General features: G+C 38.3%; 1 protein-coding gene across 1 annotated transcript in view; it reads left to right on the top strand.

Annotated features, from left to right (window-relative positions):
- Positions 1 to 226: 226 nt before the first annotated feature.
- ophn1 (oligophrenin 1) overlaps positions 227 to 17,499 on the top strand; it is a 30,565-nt gene continuing 13,292 nt past the window's right edge. The window contains exons 1-11 of the mRNA XM_083901886.1: positions 227 to 386; positions 5,204 to 5,299; positions 5,782 to 5,843; positions 7,178 to 7,249; positions 8,812 to 8,913; positions 9,013 to 9,123; positions 11,686 to 11,790; positions 11,889 to 12,018; positions 12,619 to 12,719; positions 13,670 to 13,761; positions 14,966 to 15,044. Of these exons, the coding sequence (XP_083758012.1) occupies positions 233 to 386; positions 5,204 to 5,299; positions 5,782 to 5,843; positions 7,178 to 7,249; positions 8,812 to 8,913; positions 9,013 to 9,123; positions 11,686 to 11,790; positions 11,889 to 12,018; positions 12,619 to 12,719; positions 13,670 to 13,761; positions 14,966 to 15,044 (1,104 nt within the window). The 5' untranslated portion in view covers positions 227 to 232. The remainder of the gene's footprint in view (positions 387 to 5,203; positions 5,300 to 5,781; positions 5,844 to 7,177; positions 7,250 to 8,811; positions 8,914 to 9,012; positions 9,124 to 11,685; positions 11,791 to 11,888; positions 12,019 to 12,618; positions 12,720 to 13,669; positions 13,762 to 14,965; positions 15,045 to 17,499) is intronic.

The raw sequence follows: 17,499 nt of genomic DNA, 5'->3' as shown, positions 1-17,499 counted from the left end.
GCTGTGGAGTTTAAACAGCAAAGGAAAGAGGGAAGTGGGTCTAAACCGTCTTCTCTCCACTCCACAGTGGAGCAGCAGCTGCCGCAGGCTCCCACGGACACCATGGTTTAACTTCTGAACAGCTCAGTGCTTGTGAGTGTGTGTTTGTGTGTGAGAGAGTGTGTGAAGGCTGCGTGGCTCACTATATCAACCTCGGTGACTCTATTGTGTGAAAAGGCCAGTGGTCCAGAAGATGGGTCATCCTCCTCTGGAGTTCAGTGACTGCTATCTGGACAGTCCGGACTTCAGAGAGACTCTCAAATGCCACGAATTCGAGCTGGACAGAACCAGCAAATTCCTCAAAGAGGTGATCAAAGATGGCAACAGTGTCATCACCGCAATCAGGGGTGAGTTTGTCGACTTCTTCTCTGTTTTTCCCACGCATAAGTGTATACTTTGCATCTTGATAGTATCGTATAACAAATGTCATGGGCGCTTGGAGGTACTTTTGGACCTCTGGGCAAAATGAGCCTGGGGCCACCACGACGCTAAGTTAGCCTCTGATTCGCCAGCCTCCAACTACTCCTGATTCAAAACCACTGTACCTAGACTTCTCAAATGTGGACTAGATTATCCTACAGACCCTGAAGATTCATAGAAACACACCCTCTGATTTGTGAAAACTGTATTCTAGATGTATGATAGATCAGGTTATTATAGATAGAATAATATATAGAATAGAAATATTGCCTAGTCAACAAATTAAAACAGCAAATTATGTTAATTTAAATATACATTTTTACTTCACTCACACAGATATTTGTTCAAGTAATAGAATTTTTCTAAGAGGAAAGCAAAAGAAACACAGGTCTGTATAGACTGTCCAACAAAGATTTATTCTCCAAAATATTTAGTACAGTGTTTAGCACAGAGAAGACATATTTCTGTAAGTATTTCTGTAATAAGTTCTCCATAGGCCTGTGATCTCATGCAGCCAAAACCTGTAATCAGATCTCAAAGGAAGAAACATGAGTAGTAAACATAAAAAACAAACACCCAAAATCCAAAGCTAAACTTACTTTCTACTGCTGGATGCTTTTTAGCTATACTTACATCAGCTGTTGCTCAGGAGGCAGAGCAGGTCGTCCAACCGGAAGGTTAGTGGTTCTATTCCCAACTCCTTCAGTCTGTGTTATCACATCGTAGTATGAATTTTCATGAATATAATAAAGGTTTCAAGGTTTCACAAATCAGAGAGTGTGTTTTTATGAATCTTCAGGGTCTGTTAATTAATTCAGATTTGAGAAGTCTAGGTACAGTGGTTTTGGATCCAGACTTGTCCCAAAGTGGTCTATATGCTGAGAAAACTGAAATATTCCTTTATTGCATTTTCACAAATAGAATAAAGGTTTCACAAATCAGAGAGTGCGTTTTTATGAATCTTCAGGGTCTGTAGGTTAATCTAGTCCACATTTGAGAAGTCTAGGTACAGTGGTTTTGGATCCAGACAGGTTCTAATGAGGTCTGGGTATAAAACAAAAACGGTGAAATCTCCCCTTTAGCATTTTCACACATAAAATAAAAGTTTCACAAATACAACAGTGGATGTCATGCAAGGTTAATGTCTTACCTAACATGTCTAAAATGTTTTCACGCCAAGAAGTGTCACAAAAAAACAGACAACCAGTGTACAAACAGTCGCACTGCGCATCAAGTTTATTTCCCCTTAAGTGCCGAATCGGAGGCTGGCGAATCAGAGGCTAACTTCAGCGTTGTGGGGCCATCATGGTCTGTCAACTGGTGAAAGTTCTATAGCATGTTCTGTACATGTTCTAAGTTCTATACCACTCATAGTGCTTCACAGTTTTGCTGTTCAGTATATGTGCAGCACATTTTTTCTTTCACACATCTTTCAATACCCATTCCCACGCTGCAGGGACACAGCTGTCAGGAGCAATTTGGGGTTAAGTGTTGGGCCCAAAGACACATTGCCATGTAGACTAACTGAGCTGGGAATTGAACCCACAGCCATATGGGACCATAACAAGTAAATTAGTTAATCGGCTAACTATTTGTGATTGTATTAAAAAGATACAAAACAATAAAAGTTTTTTTTGTTTTGTTTAATGAATGCATTGATTATCAAGCATACAAGGCAGTGCAGGGCAACAGTAGTGAGGAAGTGAATGAGGCAAAAGAAGAAGTAAGGAAGTGAGGAAGTGATTAATGTCTTTTTTCTACTTCGATGACAGGGAGCTGCAGCAGCAGCACTAATTTAGTCAGGGGACTGGCTGCATGTGCAGTGATGACATTTAAAAGGTTTCTTGAATGCATCTCGAACCACTCTGGTCATTAAATGCACTTAATTAGCTGCTCCTCTTAGATCGACATTGTGAAGGCTGCTTTTGCTTTAGTTTGTTTTGTAGATAAAAGTAGGAAGATGATTTAACTGGAGCAGTTCCACCTTTTTCTCCCTCTGTCAGACCATGGTGAAGTTAGTTTGAGGAAAGCACAGGCTGTTGGATCTGAAAGTATTAATGTGTGGAATAGACAATTTGAATCTCACTTCATAGTCGAAGTATGTTTCACATTTCTAATAAACTCTCATGTGGAGGTGAGATAATCCATTTTTGCCCATGTCCCTAGTAGTGTAAATGAATATTCATCTGACAATCACCAGCACTTTTCAAATTTAAGTGTATCTTTAAATGCCCATCCCTAATTCATAAACAGACGAAACGATTGCCAACAGCACTTGTCTGGACACAGATCACCTCTATCTGTAAACACCATTTTAAATACGTAGTAGTATGGATGTCGCCCAAGTGTCTTGCCCTGGCTCGTAGACTCGGGATCAAACTCAACCTACGCTTGGAAGATGACCTACTCTTTCAGACCCATTTTCTTTTCTTTTGTTTTTTTTTCTATTTTCACACAATTTCACTTCATTGTTACCCTGGCTAATGCCCGACTGAGTATGAGTCTGGAAAGGGTGTATTCACCTCTTACTTCCAAGACGCGTGACCAACGGACAATTTTTTAAAATTGTTATTATTTTTTTTTTAACCTAAAAATGCTTTTAAAGATACAAATGTAACTGTGTGGATGTAGCTTACTTTGGTGGCCATATTTGTGGTGGTGGGGGGGGTGTTGGGGCAACATCAGTGGGCTCTTTGTGAGGCTTTACCAACTGTGAGTGGGTGGGAGAGGCACATTCAGGGATGTGAGGGATGCAGCTCCCTTGGGATAAGACCAAACAGCCTGATTTAAAAGTCTGTGGCTGTACGTCATACATATGTTCAGGATGATCAAACACCTCAACAGCTGCATCCTCTTGGAGGAGGTTTATTTATTCCATGCGTTATTTTTCCACCTTTTTCTCAGTGAGATGTTGTAGTGTAGTGGGACCAGCCCCACTCATTATGGCATACTGTAGTAGATTGAAGCAGTGGTGTAGGATTTAATAACCAAAAAAAACCCCACACACACTGTAGATGGGTGTATTTGGGTCAGCGTGACACCCATGAGAAGGAACACTGTGTTGTTTGACTGGCTAAGATAGTGTCCATTCTGCTGTCCTCCTCACCAATCACATACACAGAAACTGTCATTGTAGGTACTGTGGTGCTAGAGCAGAATGGTGAGTGGTTCTATATTCAGTGCAGATAATAGCCACAGCTCATGAGGACTTATTGTCAGCATAAACTGCTCTTAGAGATATTCATGAAAGTCCCATTTGTCAATGGTTTTTCAGTAATTTATAGTTCAGCATCCACTTCTAACCTGGCTATCTCCCAGTTATAGCTTGCTTGTAATCATGTTCAGTCTAATTATAATGATTTAAAAAGTTGTTTTAAACTCTGGCAAAACAAAAATCATGCTGTTCTCAAATTAACATTGAAAAACAAAGACACAGAAGGAGTTCTTCCTTTACACCTCACATACAGTACAGCTCATGGTGAAAAAGGCTGAAACTGAAAAAGAAAGGCATTTTTATTTTAATATTCATTGGTGTCTGATACAGTAATCAATCCCATACACTACACCTTTCAAACTATGAAACTGTTAACACATCTGTGCTGATGCATTTATCACCTACAGCCAATTTCAAGCAGTTACGAAGTTAAAATGATCTTCTCCCATAAAGAACAAACAGCCAACAACATGGCTCCGCTAAAATGCTTTTGGTTATTTTTATTTCCATTTCTACAACCTGCGAATAGTGAATCATGTGATAAGTAGGATGTTTGGATTGTAATGAATTTTGCATTTTTCTCTATTCTATTTAGTGGTTTTGACTTGTATCATCAAGTGTCTTATGAACTCCTCTTTAGATACCATAATTCATTGATTGGAAAGAAATACATGACATTATTAAACAACAAAAGAAGGAGACTGGATTTTCCTCAACCCAAATGCTCCTCAGTATTCATCTGAAAAAGTGTTTTGTTTTTGTAATGGAAACCAGATGGCAGGGATTGTATAGCATGTCAGGGAGACTTTGGCTACTGCTGTGCTGCTAAGTCCTTCCTAAGATGTCGATCAGACATCATACTTTCCTATGAGAGATAAAAAGAAAAGTCTGCATTTCAGTCCAGTCACACAGAGTTGAGTTAGGTGTAAAGAATGTATATTGCAGTTTGGTTGTGATGAAACACAACTTCAAACTTGAATTGATTATTAATTGATGGCTAAGTTTTTGGTTTGTTGACAAAACAATAGGATACAATAATAGAATACAAAGAAAACAATAGGGTACAGTAAGTGGTTACAAACAAAACAACTAGCATAACAATAGACATCATTTTGTGGTATGGGTGACATGTTAACTAGCCCTAGACCAGTGTTTCCCAAACTTTCTCTGTGGGGACCCACTTTTAAAAGATGGCAATCCATCATGACCCAAATCACTATATAAATCATGACATGAGCACATTTTTGTCTTATGTAGAGAATGACTACTGACATTTTGAATTGGGAAACATTAAATCATTTTTAAGTTATGTTTGGTAAATTAATTAAAACTTAATTTCATGCATGTTTTTATGCACAAATAAATCTTGACTGAAAGGTTTGGAAAATTCTGAAAACCCCCCCAAAAATCTTCCCATCAATTTCATCTGTGAGTCTTGACCCAATCTTTGGAAACCACTGCTGTAGACTGGGGCCATTAGAGATTCATTTAGTTGTTTTAACAAAACTACACCTTGTTTTTTTCTTATAGGTTATTCTGTTGCTGTGCAGAAGTTTTCTCAGACTCTCAGTATGTTCCAGTTTGACTTCATTGGTGACTCTCTGACTGATGATGAGATTAACATTGGTAAGTTTAAGCAACATTTATCCTTATGCTCTATATACAAACTGAATGAACTGATTTTTGGAGAATGAGCAGAGTATTTCATGTCTTATTCCACAAGGATGCTCTGTTTACTTTGAAAGAAAGTGAAATAGTGCTGTGGGTTCATAGTCAGAAATACTTTGAGTTTGTTATTCTGAAGTCAGAAGTGTTTTACCGTCGCAAACCACCTTACCCTGCGTGACCTCAGTGGAGAGGGATATCTTTGGCAGCAGAATGGTAATTCCTTACTACTTGAATCTGAGGAATGAGGAAACAAATAATTTGGAAAAACAGAAACTACTGCCAGAGGAGCAGCTGGAAATATTACTGTTTTTAACTCACTCAAGTGTATGTTAATTCACCTTTGTCGATGCTTTTTTATGGCTTTGAAAACATTTCCTGTATTAAGATAAAAACGTGTTAAATCTTCCTCCTCACAATTTTTTTGTTGTTTTTACCCCCAGCCGAGTCCTTCCATGAGTTTGCTGGTCTCCTACAGGAAGTGGAGCATGACAGGATGATGCTGGTGGGTTATCAATTTCCTCCACGTTTACTCCACATCCTATTTGAACCCTCATTAAGTGGACCAAACATATTTGACATGATAATTATCAAGCTAACTTTCTGTTTTGTAACAATGGAAAAGCAACATCTTATTACAGTTGATATTTTAGATGAGGAAACAATAATATGATAAAACTAACGATCCAAGGCTGGGTGATTTGGCTTAGAAATAACATCTGGATATTTTTAGTCTATATCCCGATGTAGGAGATTTATGTGTATGTAAAGACACTTGTACTAGTGGTATAACTGCAGTGTTTTTTGTACACTTTTTTATTACTATCCAAAATCTTGAGACACTTATCTCTTGTGTTTTTATCCTCTTTTTTTGAGGTGCCATTGTAGTCAATGCTGAATATGTGTCTCAGTAGCTTATACAACTGTGGTTCAGAAAATTGAACTATCACGTTAAGCAGTTGTAACATGACATTGAAAGTCGCACTTCCAATTTGACTGGTTTTTCTGGATGTTGATGATCTAACGTGCAGGTCATCTGGTAAATGGTGTGTTTTTGGGAGTGGTTATGAAAAGGAATTTTCCTGTTCAAATTGAATTGAGAGAGTTTTCAAAGTGTTTGTGTGTAACATGCAGTGCATCCACAAATGCAAGTTTTACACATGCCATATGACAATTTTATGTTTGTACTTGTACAGGTTGTATAGATGAACTTGAGTGGTCATCAAGACTAGAAAAGTGTTCTCCCATGTGTGCGTGGGTTTTCTCCGGGTTCTCCGGCTGTGGCTTCCTCCCACTGTGAATGGTTGTTTTTTGAAGACGGATGGATGGATGGTTTCAGTGAGGGCTAAGGTTTGAATTAAGGTTAGGGTTAATCATTAGCTGGTTATGGTCAAAACAAAGGCGGGCTGTCCAAATGAATGGAATTCAATGGATAGCTGCATGAACCTCTGCGTGCATTATGTGTGTGTTCATTCCATGGATTACTCGTGTTGTGGGGACCAAAAATCTGTTTACACAGTCACATTATGGGGAGTTGTCTTCCTTATGGGGACAAAAGCAGGTCCCAATAATGTTAATTATTACATTTTAAGGTGAAGACTAGTTATCATTATTATTATTAGGATCAGGAGTCAAAAGTAAGAACTGGTAGTGACGTCACCCCAGAGTTCACCGCATACCAAGTTGGAAAATGCAAGCATATCTCGGGCTAGCCATTGTTAGCCAATAATATGACATGTTAATGGTTAAAAGTACTATGTGTACGACTGATTAGCTGTCAAATATGTGAAGTTTCAGTTGCATCACAGTAACAGCTGATCCATGTTTACATGTGTCTAGGTTCAAAATGCCTCAGATCTTCTCATCAAGCCTTTGGAGAAGTTCAGAAAAGAGCAAATTGGAGTAATGAAGGTGAGTGTTTTACTTCTCAAGTGACCTGTGGTTCATTCATGTGAATAGTTAACTTTTGCGTCAGCATCAGAACTCACGTTCTGCTCCATTGGATTGCAGAGAACCCTCTTGAGACATGTGCTGTGTTGTACATGTGCCGTGTTGTACTGTACCATACCGTACTGTTTGGAATGAAAATCTTGCTGATTTTGTTGAATTTGAATCTGCTTGAGTGTATGATATATCTGAAGGAAGTGTTTGCCATTTAAACTCAATCCTAGCCCTTTCTAAGTGCAAATTGAAGTTTGTGTTGCTTTGCTGATTTTCTCTTGTTGAAATCATTGATTTGAACAGTAGATGCTGATCCCCTGCTGCCTCCATCAGTAAGTTCAAAGTGTTAATTTGTGACTTCATTGTTTGAAATCCTTCATGCAGATTAAAATCAGTGACACAAACCTGCCAAAGGAGGCAGCAGTAGACCAGCAGCTCAAGGAGTTCAGTGTCCATGTGATTTTCTCCATGGACCTTGGTGCAGGAGAGCGAGAGCGCATATAGAACGTGTTTCCTACACTGTTCACTTGATTTGGATGTAAACATCCTCAGATTAAAGCTGAAAGTGTGCAATTAAAGCACATCTTGTTTGTTTCATTTCAAATCCATTGTAGTGGTGTATGGAGCCTAAAAGAAGAGAATTGTGTCCATGTCCCAACATTTATGAACCTGACTGTACGTGCTTGCATACTTGGGTATTGAGAAAGGGCCAATGTTTCCTGCACACACAAAAACAAACCCTGATCTTTCAAACGGTTACAAACTGAACAGGATGTTACAAACAACTTCTTCAAATCATATGAGTGAAACTGTCCACCTGGTTAAGAACAGTAATATACCAATGTTGTCTTGTTCTTCTTTGACAGAACATGCTCAGTATAAAGTCCAACCAGCTTATGTTTTGCATTGAAAGTAACCAAGAAACTGTTTGATATCACTTTGTTTATTCACCATCACATGTGTGTCTTTCTCACTCTCATATAACACTTGTGTTCATATGTTTTTTCTTTTTACTTTTTTTTATCCATAAGTTGAACCAAAATGTACATGAATCAGTCAAGGACCAAGCTGTTTCATATATTTTAGAACTGATTTTGCTCAAATACAATCCATATTATTTATAAAAAGTGCTTTTAGTTCTAGGATGTTAAAGTAAGAAAACAGCCTGCTTAGTAACAAGTGATTATTCAGTATTTTTGCTGATTTTAAGAGAATTGTCACTATTTAAAAACTTAATTTTCCTGATGTGTTCATTTCAACTGAAAGCCATTTTGGTGGTTTGATAATGATTGCATTTCAAAGAACATGCCAAAACTCTACAATTTTCAAATGTTTTATTATGATAACATAAATCATTATTATTAAAAAGTTTCTGATGCTTTGAAACATCTATAAGTCACGATAGTGGACAGTTTTAATTGCGAGTATTTCTATCAGTCATATGTTTTTCAGTCTACTATGATGAAAAAAACTATTGTTTTAATCGCATACATATCTTCTGTCTCCTCCCAATTAACACGTATGTCCTGCAGGAGAAGAAAAAGAAGTTTGAGAAAGAGAGTGAAAAATATTACTCCCAGTTAGACAAACACCTGAATCTCTCTGCCAAGAAAAAAGAGAGTCAGCTTCAAGAGGTACAGCCACATCCACTTTTCTTTTTCTTTTCATCAGTCATGAAGTGAACTTAAAGAGCTGAAAGCCACAGTTTGACATCTCCCTTTGTTTCACCGCAGGCTGATGATCTGTTAGACAAAGAGCGGGTGAACTTCTATGAGTCCTCGGTGGAATACGTTTACCAGATCCATCAGGTCCAGGACAAGAAGAAATTTGACATAGTGGAGCCTGTGAGTGAAGCATGTAGTCACACATACACTCCACCTTTCCATCCCACACGCATACAGAGAGATGAAGGAAATATACAGAACACTGTTTATGTTTGTAGTAAATTTGATACTAATAATAATATTTGACACTGAAATACACACTGACACTGAAGTAGCATTTAAAAACAATAAAAGCAACCGGGTAAATTTAGTTGATGAATTAATAGGAAAACTTAATTAATCCCAGATGGGCAGTTAAAGCAATACTTGCCTTCTTGCATTTTTACATTTACACTTTCCTCAGCACTCTGTGTACAGGCTGCTAATGAATCGTGCATGCACATAGCCGCCGCCATTCCGCCCTGGAGGGTGGGACTTTGATGGAGGCGGAGTTGTTCATGTTAAATTTTTACTCTGTGCTGTGAGAAATGCAAGAAAGGTAAGTACTGTATTGCTTTTACATCGGCAAAAACAGTCCACTGACCTCATAAACACCATCATTTTAGAATGTCGAAGGAAGCAAATCCATCTCTCTGTCTTGCCATAATGAACTCACTGACTGAGGCAGGGCTCATGTTGTGCACATGAAGCCATTTTCACAAAATAAGTCTGTTGTTTTTTTCCAACACAAACTCATGAGACCACAGACTCTAAAGAATTCTCTCTAGTCTGGTAATGTATTTTCCTGCTTGAATCTTATTCTCATGTCACATGTGGACTTTGTTCTTCCTTAACAAGATCTGATGTTTTTTGTTGTTGTTTTTGCCACTCCTGCCTGCAGCAATTTTAACAAGATAAAATTGATAAGATAGTCCTTCGTCCCACAATAGAACCCTGAGAGGTTTGTGCTTGGGAACCCAATCCCAATGCATAATTTTAAGTATTTTAAAACACGTTCAAGAATAAAACTCCATGAGCTGAAGAAAATCTATAAAACAAGAAAAAAGATCAGAATAAAACAAGTATAAAGAGAGCACAGACCCCCACCAAGGCTTCAACACTTGGAGATTTTCCACTATACACTTGCGGCACAGATCGACTTGACTCGGTTTGGTATTGTTTACCATTGCAATAGTACCTCCTTAACGTGGCCGGAGTCATTATGGCAAGGCTACATTAAACTGCTGTGACATCGTTTTATATGCGACACATGAATGAGTGACTTGTGAAGCAGTTCTTTTCAGTGTAACCCAATGAATAAATAGATTCTGTTAATTAAAAAGATTATTGTATTCCTCCCGGTTTCTCCCGGTACCAGGGGCAGTGTCACAGGAAGCGCCAAAAATGTCTAACTTTAATTAACACAGACATGCTGCATAACCGCAGAAAGGTCGGAAACTAAACTCAAACCTCATAAAAAAACGTTCCTATGTTCATGAAACACAGTTGAAACGCAGATGGATCAAACCAGCAGGAGTGGAAAACACCGTTACAGGGCACACATTGAAAAGCAGCACCGCAGCATCATAATCACTATTTAAACAAAAAAAACGTGAATCCACAGATTCCAGCGGTACCATTTTTATCACTCTACGACCAAGATTCACAGATCCAGCCCCAAAATAAGAGCAAAACAACAACTCACTTTCAAGAAATGCAACCACGAATGTTGTCTTACCTTTGCTGTTTATCAAAACAAGTTCTTTCCACCGAAACAAAACCCCTTCTAATGAAGAACTACACTTCCCAGCATGCTTTGGGGACTATTCCCGGTCTGATTCATCATTCCAGAGCGACATTAGATCGTTCTGAATAAAGAAGGGCGAAAGTCCGCACAAATGAGTCATGTGTATTCATGTCCTTTTGACTCACTAATGAAGTGATTCATATGCTTTTAGAGAACGGGTTTAGAGGTTTAAAACGATCTGTCAATCACCCAAATTGACCAAGGTAAGCCACAGCTATGGCGCTGCCTAACTGAACATGCTGCAGAGTCACAGAGTTGTTATTACACACCGCACGGGGAGCAATGAGTGTTTTTGTTTTTTAGACCAATAGTGACATGTAAGTAAAATTAAATGGGTTTTTAAGAATTTGGTACCTAAGAAATCTCAAATGGCACAGATGGTTCCAAACTGTGCCAAACGAGAGAACGCCTAGGCATCTCTTTACTAAAATAGCTGTCAAAAGTGGGAGGCACATAAGTGTTGTCATTCCTACACCATTTGTTGATATGGATTCAAATACCCTCAAATTAAAGATGAAAGTGTGCAGTTAAAGCACAACTTGTTAGTTTAATTTCAAATCCATTGAAGTGGTGTATAAAGCCAAACAGAAGAGAATTGTGTCACTGTCCCAATATCTATGGACATGACTGTATATTGCACAGCAGTTTTGTTTTTTTTCAATGACAGTAGTGACCCTGATATTGTGGCTATTTTTAGATTCCAGAGGGGTATTATCTGTCATATAATCGCCCAACCCATAGCAAGATATCAAGAAAACATACAACACACCATTTATTCTTCTAGTTAAACTTGAATCCTCTTCATCTTTTATTAATTCTTTACCAAATGAATCTTTATCTCTGACTGCTCTCGGCAGTGATCCCTAAGTAATGTCATTCCTGTGTTGGTTGGTCAGGTGCTGGCGTTTCTTCACAGCATTTTAACACTCAACAACCTGACGGTGGAGATGACACAGGACTTCATGCCTTATAAGCAGGAGCTACAGCTCAGCTTGCAGAATGTAAGTGACTGGCAAGCAGCGATGCTTTTGAGGAGATTCAGTATCCTTTGATGTCAATGACTGTAAGTTTATGAAGTGCTCTCTGGGTTTGTCTGCAGACACGAAACCACTATGAGAGCACTCGTGAGGAGATGGAGGAGCTGATGAGGAGAATGAGACATCCATCCCAGATCTATAAAATGCACAACTACCTGCCAATGGAGGGTTATCTGTACTGTCAGGAGAAGTGTAAGTGTTCGATAGAGCTGAACTATTAAAGTCATTGCCACATATTTTGATAAGTAATCTAAGTGCAAGTTTGCATATGTGAATGTTCTCTTTCTTTGCTCCTCTGACAGTAAACGTAAAATAAAAATGACTTTTGTTGCATGTCAAACCGCTGAATGATCGGATACTTTAAGCGGTAGAATTAACTTCTGAAAACTTCTTTGTTTTCAATCACACTCCAACCTGTTTTACTAGTGCAGTGTCGCTGTTGTTCGTCTTCTACGCTGCACACAGGAAGTGATTCCTGTGTGCAGCGTGGGAATGTTGCTGTGTGACAGGAGGTCGAAACACAGCTCTACTGAGAAATGTGGAGGTGACAGGTTTTATCGGCATTTTGTGAAATAATTTGACAGTAATTTACATTTTGTGAAATATTTTGATGATAGTTTAAATTTAAGTTTCACACTACAGCTTTAACCGAAGCTTGACTTAAAAAAATATATATTGCAAATCAAGTCACAGAAGAAGAAAAAACAAACAAATCATTCAGTCTTTGTGTTCAGCATGTTTTACAACACAGGAGTTTGTATCTTTTACCGACTTTTGATTGTCTCTGCACAGGGGCTTTGGGTGTCACATGGGTCAAATATTACTGCAAGTATCACAAGGACGGGAGACTGCTAGTCATGGTTCCCTGTGAACAGAAGCCTACAACTAAACAGGTAAAAAGCTGTTATTATGGTGCGTATCATTTAGAGGTCAGGGGGCATTCCTGTGCAATGACCACCCCCTGACATTTTCTTGTTAAAAATGACCACTCTTTTATACAGTGCACCTACGTCACACACATCTGTGACACCATTGGTCACTCTAGGGACAGGCATGAATAATCAATTATTAAAAGTCAATCAGTTAATGTAACTGTTTGTAATTATAGTAGATTATACTAAAAACTGAACAATGTGTTAATGCTTTGATTGAAAAAAACTATTCTCTCTTCTTCAGTGTTGAAATGTACATGTTTTCTTGAATGCACCTCAAGACAACTTAGCTCAGCACACAGTGAATGCATTCCATTTGTAGTCAGAACTTGTTGATACAATACTTGGTATTAGTGTTGGCCCGATACTAGTCAAAATCTCTGGATCGGATATTAGATAGATAAAAATAAAAAATCTGATACAATCTCAAATGTTATCATGTATTTATCTTATATATATATATATATGTGATACTGTATATTCACTAAGCACCAAGACAGCAAGGGAAGCTCAGCTTCCTCTAAAATGTATTGTATTTACATTTCAATTCTAAACATGCACTAGAATGCAATTAGAATGTGTCACTAGTTCGTTCAGAATCAGCTATTTATCATGTATGATGGATCGTCTTATGTGATTTTCTTATTGCAATGTGTGTAAAGATACGTTGGTGCCATGTTTCTTTTCCCAACTTCTTAACTGAAACCTGGTACTGGGGTGATGTAGGCACTCAGGGGGGACATCACCCCCCAGTGCCGATGTAAAAGACAGCAGCATTACCACACAGACAAAAGACCAACACTAGCTTTAGCTATTTTGTATTCTCATAAGCTGTCTCTATTCTCATCTCATCCATGATGTATGTTGACTATTTTCTGACTTACACTCCTCCCCCCCCCCCCCTCCCATAGGGCCCCACACAACTGACATTGAAGAACTGCATCCGCCGGAAGACAGAGTCCATAGACAAGCGCTTTTGCTTTGACGTGGAAATTATCGAGAGGTTAGCACAAACCAATCTGACAAACTGTGAGATGAGGCAAAACAAGAGCCCTGTGGGATAAACAGGTTTGGAGACGAGGTGACCAGGTGGTTTACAAGGACACTGTGTGAGGGCTAAATGGACTGTAGCCCAAACAATCCCTAAGCAGCCAGTGCATGCAGCAGACAGATGGCAAACTGTGATTTCAGGGAGAAGAAGCTCATATTTATATAAGCAGGTCACTTGGTACTGAATACATTATTATAGAGACTTTCTTGTGTATTCGGAAAGACTTGTGCCTGTCAGCACAGCCTTTTAAAATGTTTAAAAGCTTCTTGAATTGTGCATTAAGAGCTTGGAAGTGTCTGAATGTTGAATAACTAATTTGTGCCAGTGTGTGAAATGAACAACAATATAATGACACAATGGCAGCACTGTCTACATGCTGCACTGTCTAGTTAGTCATCAATTCAGGTCAAGTGTCCCTTTTGCCTGAATGTCCCTAAAATGCTCCCAATGTGAGAACTTGATCCAGCTTGAGATACAAACACTGACTCTCACTGAAACATGGCTTCCAGCAGGTGAAACACTGATTTTAGCCACCTAAGACTCACCCAATGAAATTAGGCAAGCTAAATTAGCACTCGCTCCTGCTCCACTATGCTCACATGCCCTGAATTCTGGATAGTCAGTGGTTTACAAACTACTTAAGTTTCCAGTAGCAAAGGGCTATCTTATGGTGAGATTAACATGTTCTTAAGATATCTCAGCTCTAAATTGTTCTCCATAAAAGTTTGTGCACATCAATACAATAGATATGATAGTTTTTCATCTATTTTACTGTATTTTCTTTTTGCTTATAATTGAAGACATGGCTGCACAGTTGTTTTTGTTAACAATTCATTCAGTTGCCTACAAGCTTTAAAACTTGGCACCTGATTTTGTTGCATCTCTAGAAAGACAGATTGCATCAGTGGTGTTTTCATCATCCTAACATGCTTTTCTTATTTATCTCCATTTCCCGCTGCCACCACTGCACGCACACACGCACACATGCACATCCACCCTGTTTTGCTTGGAAATGTGCGTGATTCATGACATGCACAAGCTTTTAAAACACCAAATACTCGCTGGTTAGCAACAGTAGTAGCAGTGCATCCTGGAACTGAATAATTTCTTTGCAACCTTTCCTCTGTAATTACATTTTCTATGATCGTTTCCATAGAAACACGCCTGTTACTTTCCAGGCACTTTCGGAGGAGGACAGGAAGATGTGGATGGAGGCCATGGATGGAAAAGAGCCTGTGAGTTAATATCTAATCATTAATTATATTTAGGGTCATTTCTGTGGACTATTGAAATATCGAAGTTAACATGGCAACTGTTCTCACTCATAAAGCTCCCAGCCTCAGTTTCCAGTCTTCATGTCACTATCTTTACACAGTTTCTTTTCATAAATACATTCCCTAGATTTTAGCAGATAATTAAATCTGTAATCACAACTTTTTTTTTGTCATAAGCTACAAAATTAATTTGCAGTTTCCTAATTGGATTGCACCCAATTAAATGTGTTTTATCTTCACAACACATATTCATTGAAAAGAAATGCAACAAATGAGTCAGGGAAAAACTGATTTAAGTAGAAGAGTATTTTTTTATTTGTTTTAATGATACTATCGTTAATTTGTTCAAATGACACCTCTGTTGAAATGATAGTTTTTTATAAATAGAGGTTGTATGAGTTACTGATACAGTAAGTGGTGTAGTGTGCAACCACAAGCTCACTCTCAGTGAAAACATGGCTGCCAGCAGGGACTAGGGTAAAAAAATCTAATTTCAGCCACTTAACAAAAGACTGACCTAATAAAACACACGTTTTATTGTGAACTTGATATACTTCGTAGCACTTCAATGTTGAAATTTTGTGAAACATTTTCACAAATTATTTTGATGATTTGATGGACAATTGTATTGCCAACCCCTACTAATTTTTCTTCCCAGTTGGACTTTTCTCCACTTAATTGTCCCTCTCCTGACTAGACTAGATGCTCACTAGCCCCATGGTCATTTGAGTCAGAGACCCTTGTAATAAAAACTTTGTCTTTTGTCTTTTCCACCTGAAAACTGAAGTTTGTAAACAGCATAAAAGTCCATTGAGAAAAGTAGACTACTGCTGCTTTGTTGCGGTAAGCTTGTTCAAACCTTCTATTAATATCCATCCTGACTGATCCAATCAGAAGGAGTTCACACTCGCAGTTCAGGTCTGAATGTGCCCTGAATGCCACATCCAACCACATTTGGAGGTGGTTTGAGGACAAACGTTCACTTATGATGATAGTTTCAGTTGTTTTTTTTACACTAATCAGCACTCTTATGTTAATGCAGCCACCAGCACCGTAATGCTGGGTATTTAAACCAGGTCAGGCTATGATTATTTGACGGATTTATCGATAGTATCGTAATCAAAGTATCGATAATAGTCGATTACGCCATCATAATGTAGCTTTTTCATGCTGTGAACCTGAACACCATAATTTAAATTTTATATAGAGACCTCTCGCTTTCTACCTATCTCTGCTGGGAGTCGCACAGCAGTGAACAGTAGGGGATGGCAGGTAAACATCGGAATGACAAGGCTAACACCCTCTCGCCGAAAATATCAGAGGTATTTCACTGTGGACGCACCAAGGAAAAAAAATTGCAAAGCCAATGAGCATGTCCGTAATGATTTTCACCATTGTGGTGGTAGTTTGACGACATATTGCAAATAAACAGAGCTAGTTTAGCAGCAGTTCTCTCCCGTTTCCTTTTTATCAGCAGCACCTGCAGCCTCATAGCAGGAGTCCTTTTCACTTTAACGCCATAATTCTTTACACTCGTAATTCGTTTTCACCCGTTCTCAGCCACTATTTTCTAACATGAGATGAAGTGTGAAGACAAGAAATGCTGAATTTGCCATCATGTAGCTATAATGACGTCTTTGCTTTTAGCGCTTCTCTGTGGAGCTGTCGCATCAGACCGTTCGTTGGTGGTTGTTATGTGAGCTGTGGACAAAACACATGCAATTGTAGGATGTGAAAATAACAGAAGGCACACTTTTCAGTGCCCTCTTCCTGTACCACTTCCTCATTTATTTTGGTATATCATGAACATTTCACAATATTTTCACTGCGTTGTTTTGCTGCAGTCTGCAGATCTCTGCACATTCCGTGTGGATGAGCATCAACTATACATGGTGTCCTGTCATATAGTGCAGTAGTGCTGCAAACAAGGATTATTGTCATAGTCGATTAGTCTGTCCATTATTTTCTCCATTAATTGATTTGTTGTTTGGTTTATGAAATGCAAGAAAATGTTGAAAAAATGTTGATAGGTGTTTCCAAAATTTAAAGTTTTTTTTTTTCCAAAAAGCAAAATTATGCAGTTTTAACGATTTCTTTATGTGCTAATATTTTCTAATATGAGCAAAAAAGCCAGAAAATATTCACATTTAAGAAGATGAAAGACCAAGGTAAAACTCGATTAATCACAAAATTATTGACGATCAAATGGCCAGCTCCAACTAAAAAAATGTTTTATTTTAAAGTTTTCTAAGTTTTCTCAACAGATTCCTGCAGGCATCTCCTTGGTTTTACACAAAGTCATGTTTGTTTTACTATTTTTTTTTTAAATGTTTTATTAACAACACAACTTTTAAATAAATCAAGAAGAATATCTGCACCTGATTTCACAATGAACATAGCATTTAAATGCAGATCT

The sequence above is a fragment of the Microchirus variegatus genome, assembly GCF_963457635.1.
Source record: "Microchirus variegatus genome assembly, chromosome: 15".
In the NCBI taxonomy this organism is placed as follows: Eukaryota; Metazoa; Chordata; class Actinopteri; order Pleuronectiformes; family Soleidae; genus Microchirus; species Microchirus variegatus.
This window is presented reverse-complemented; position numbering and strand designations above follow the sequence as displayed.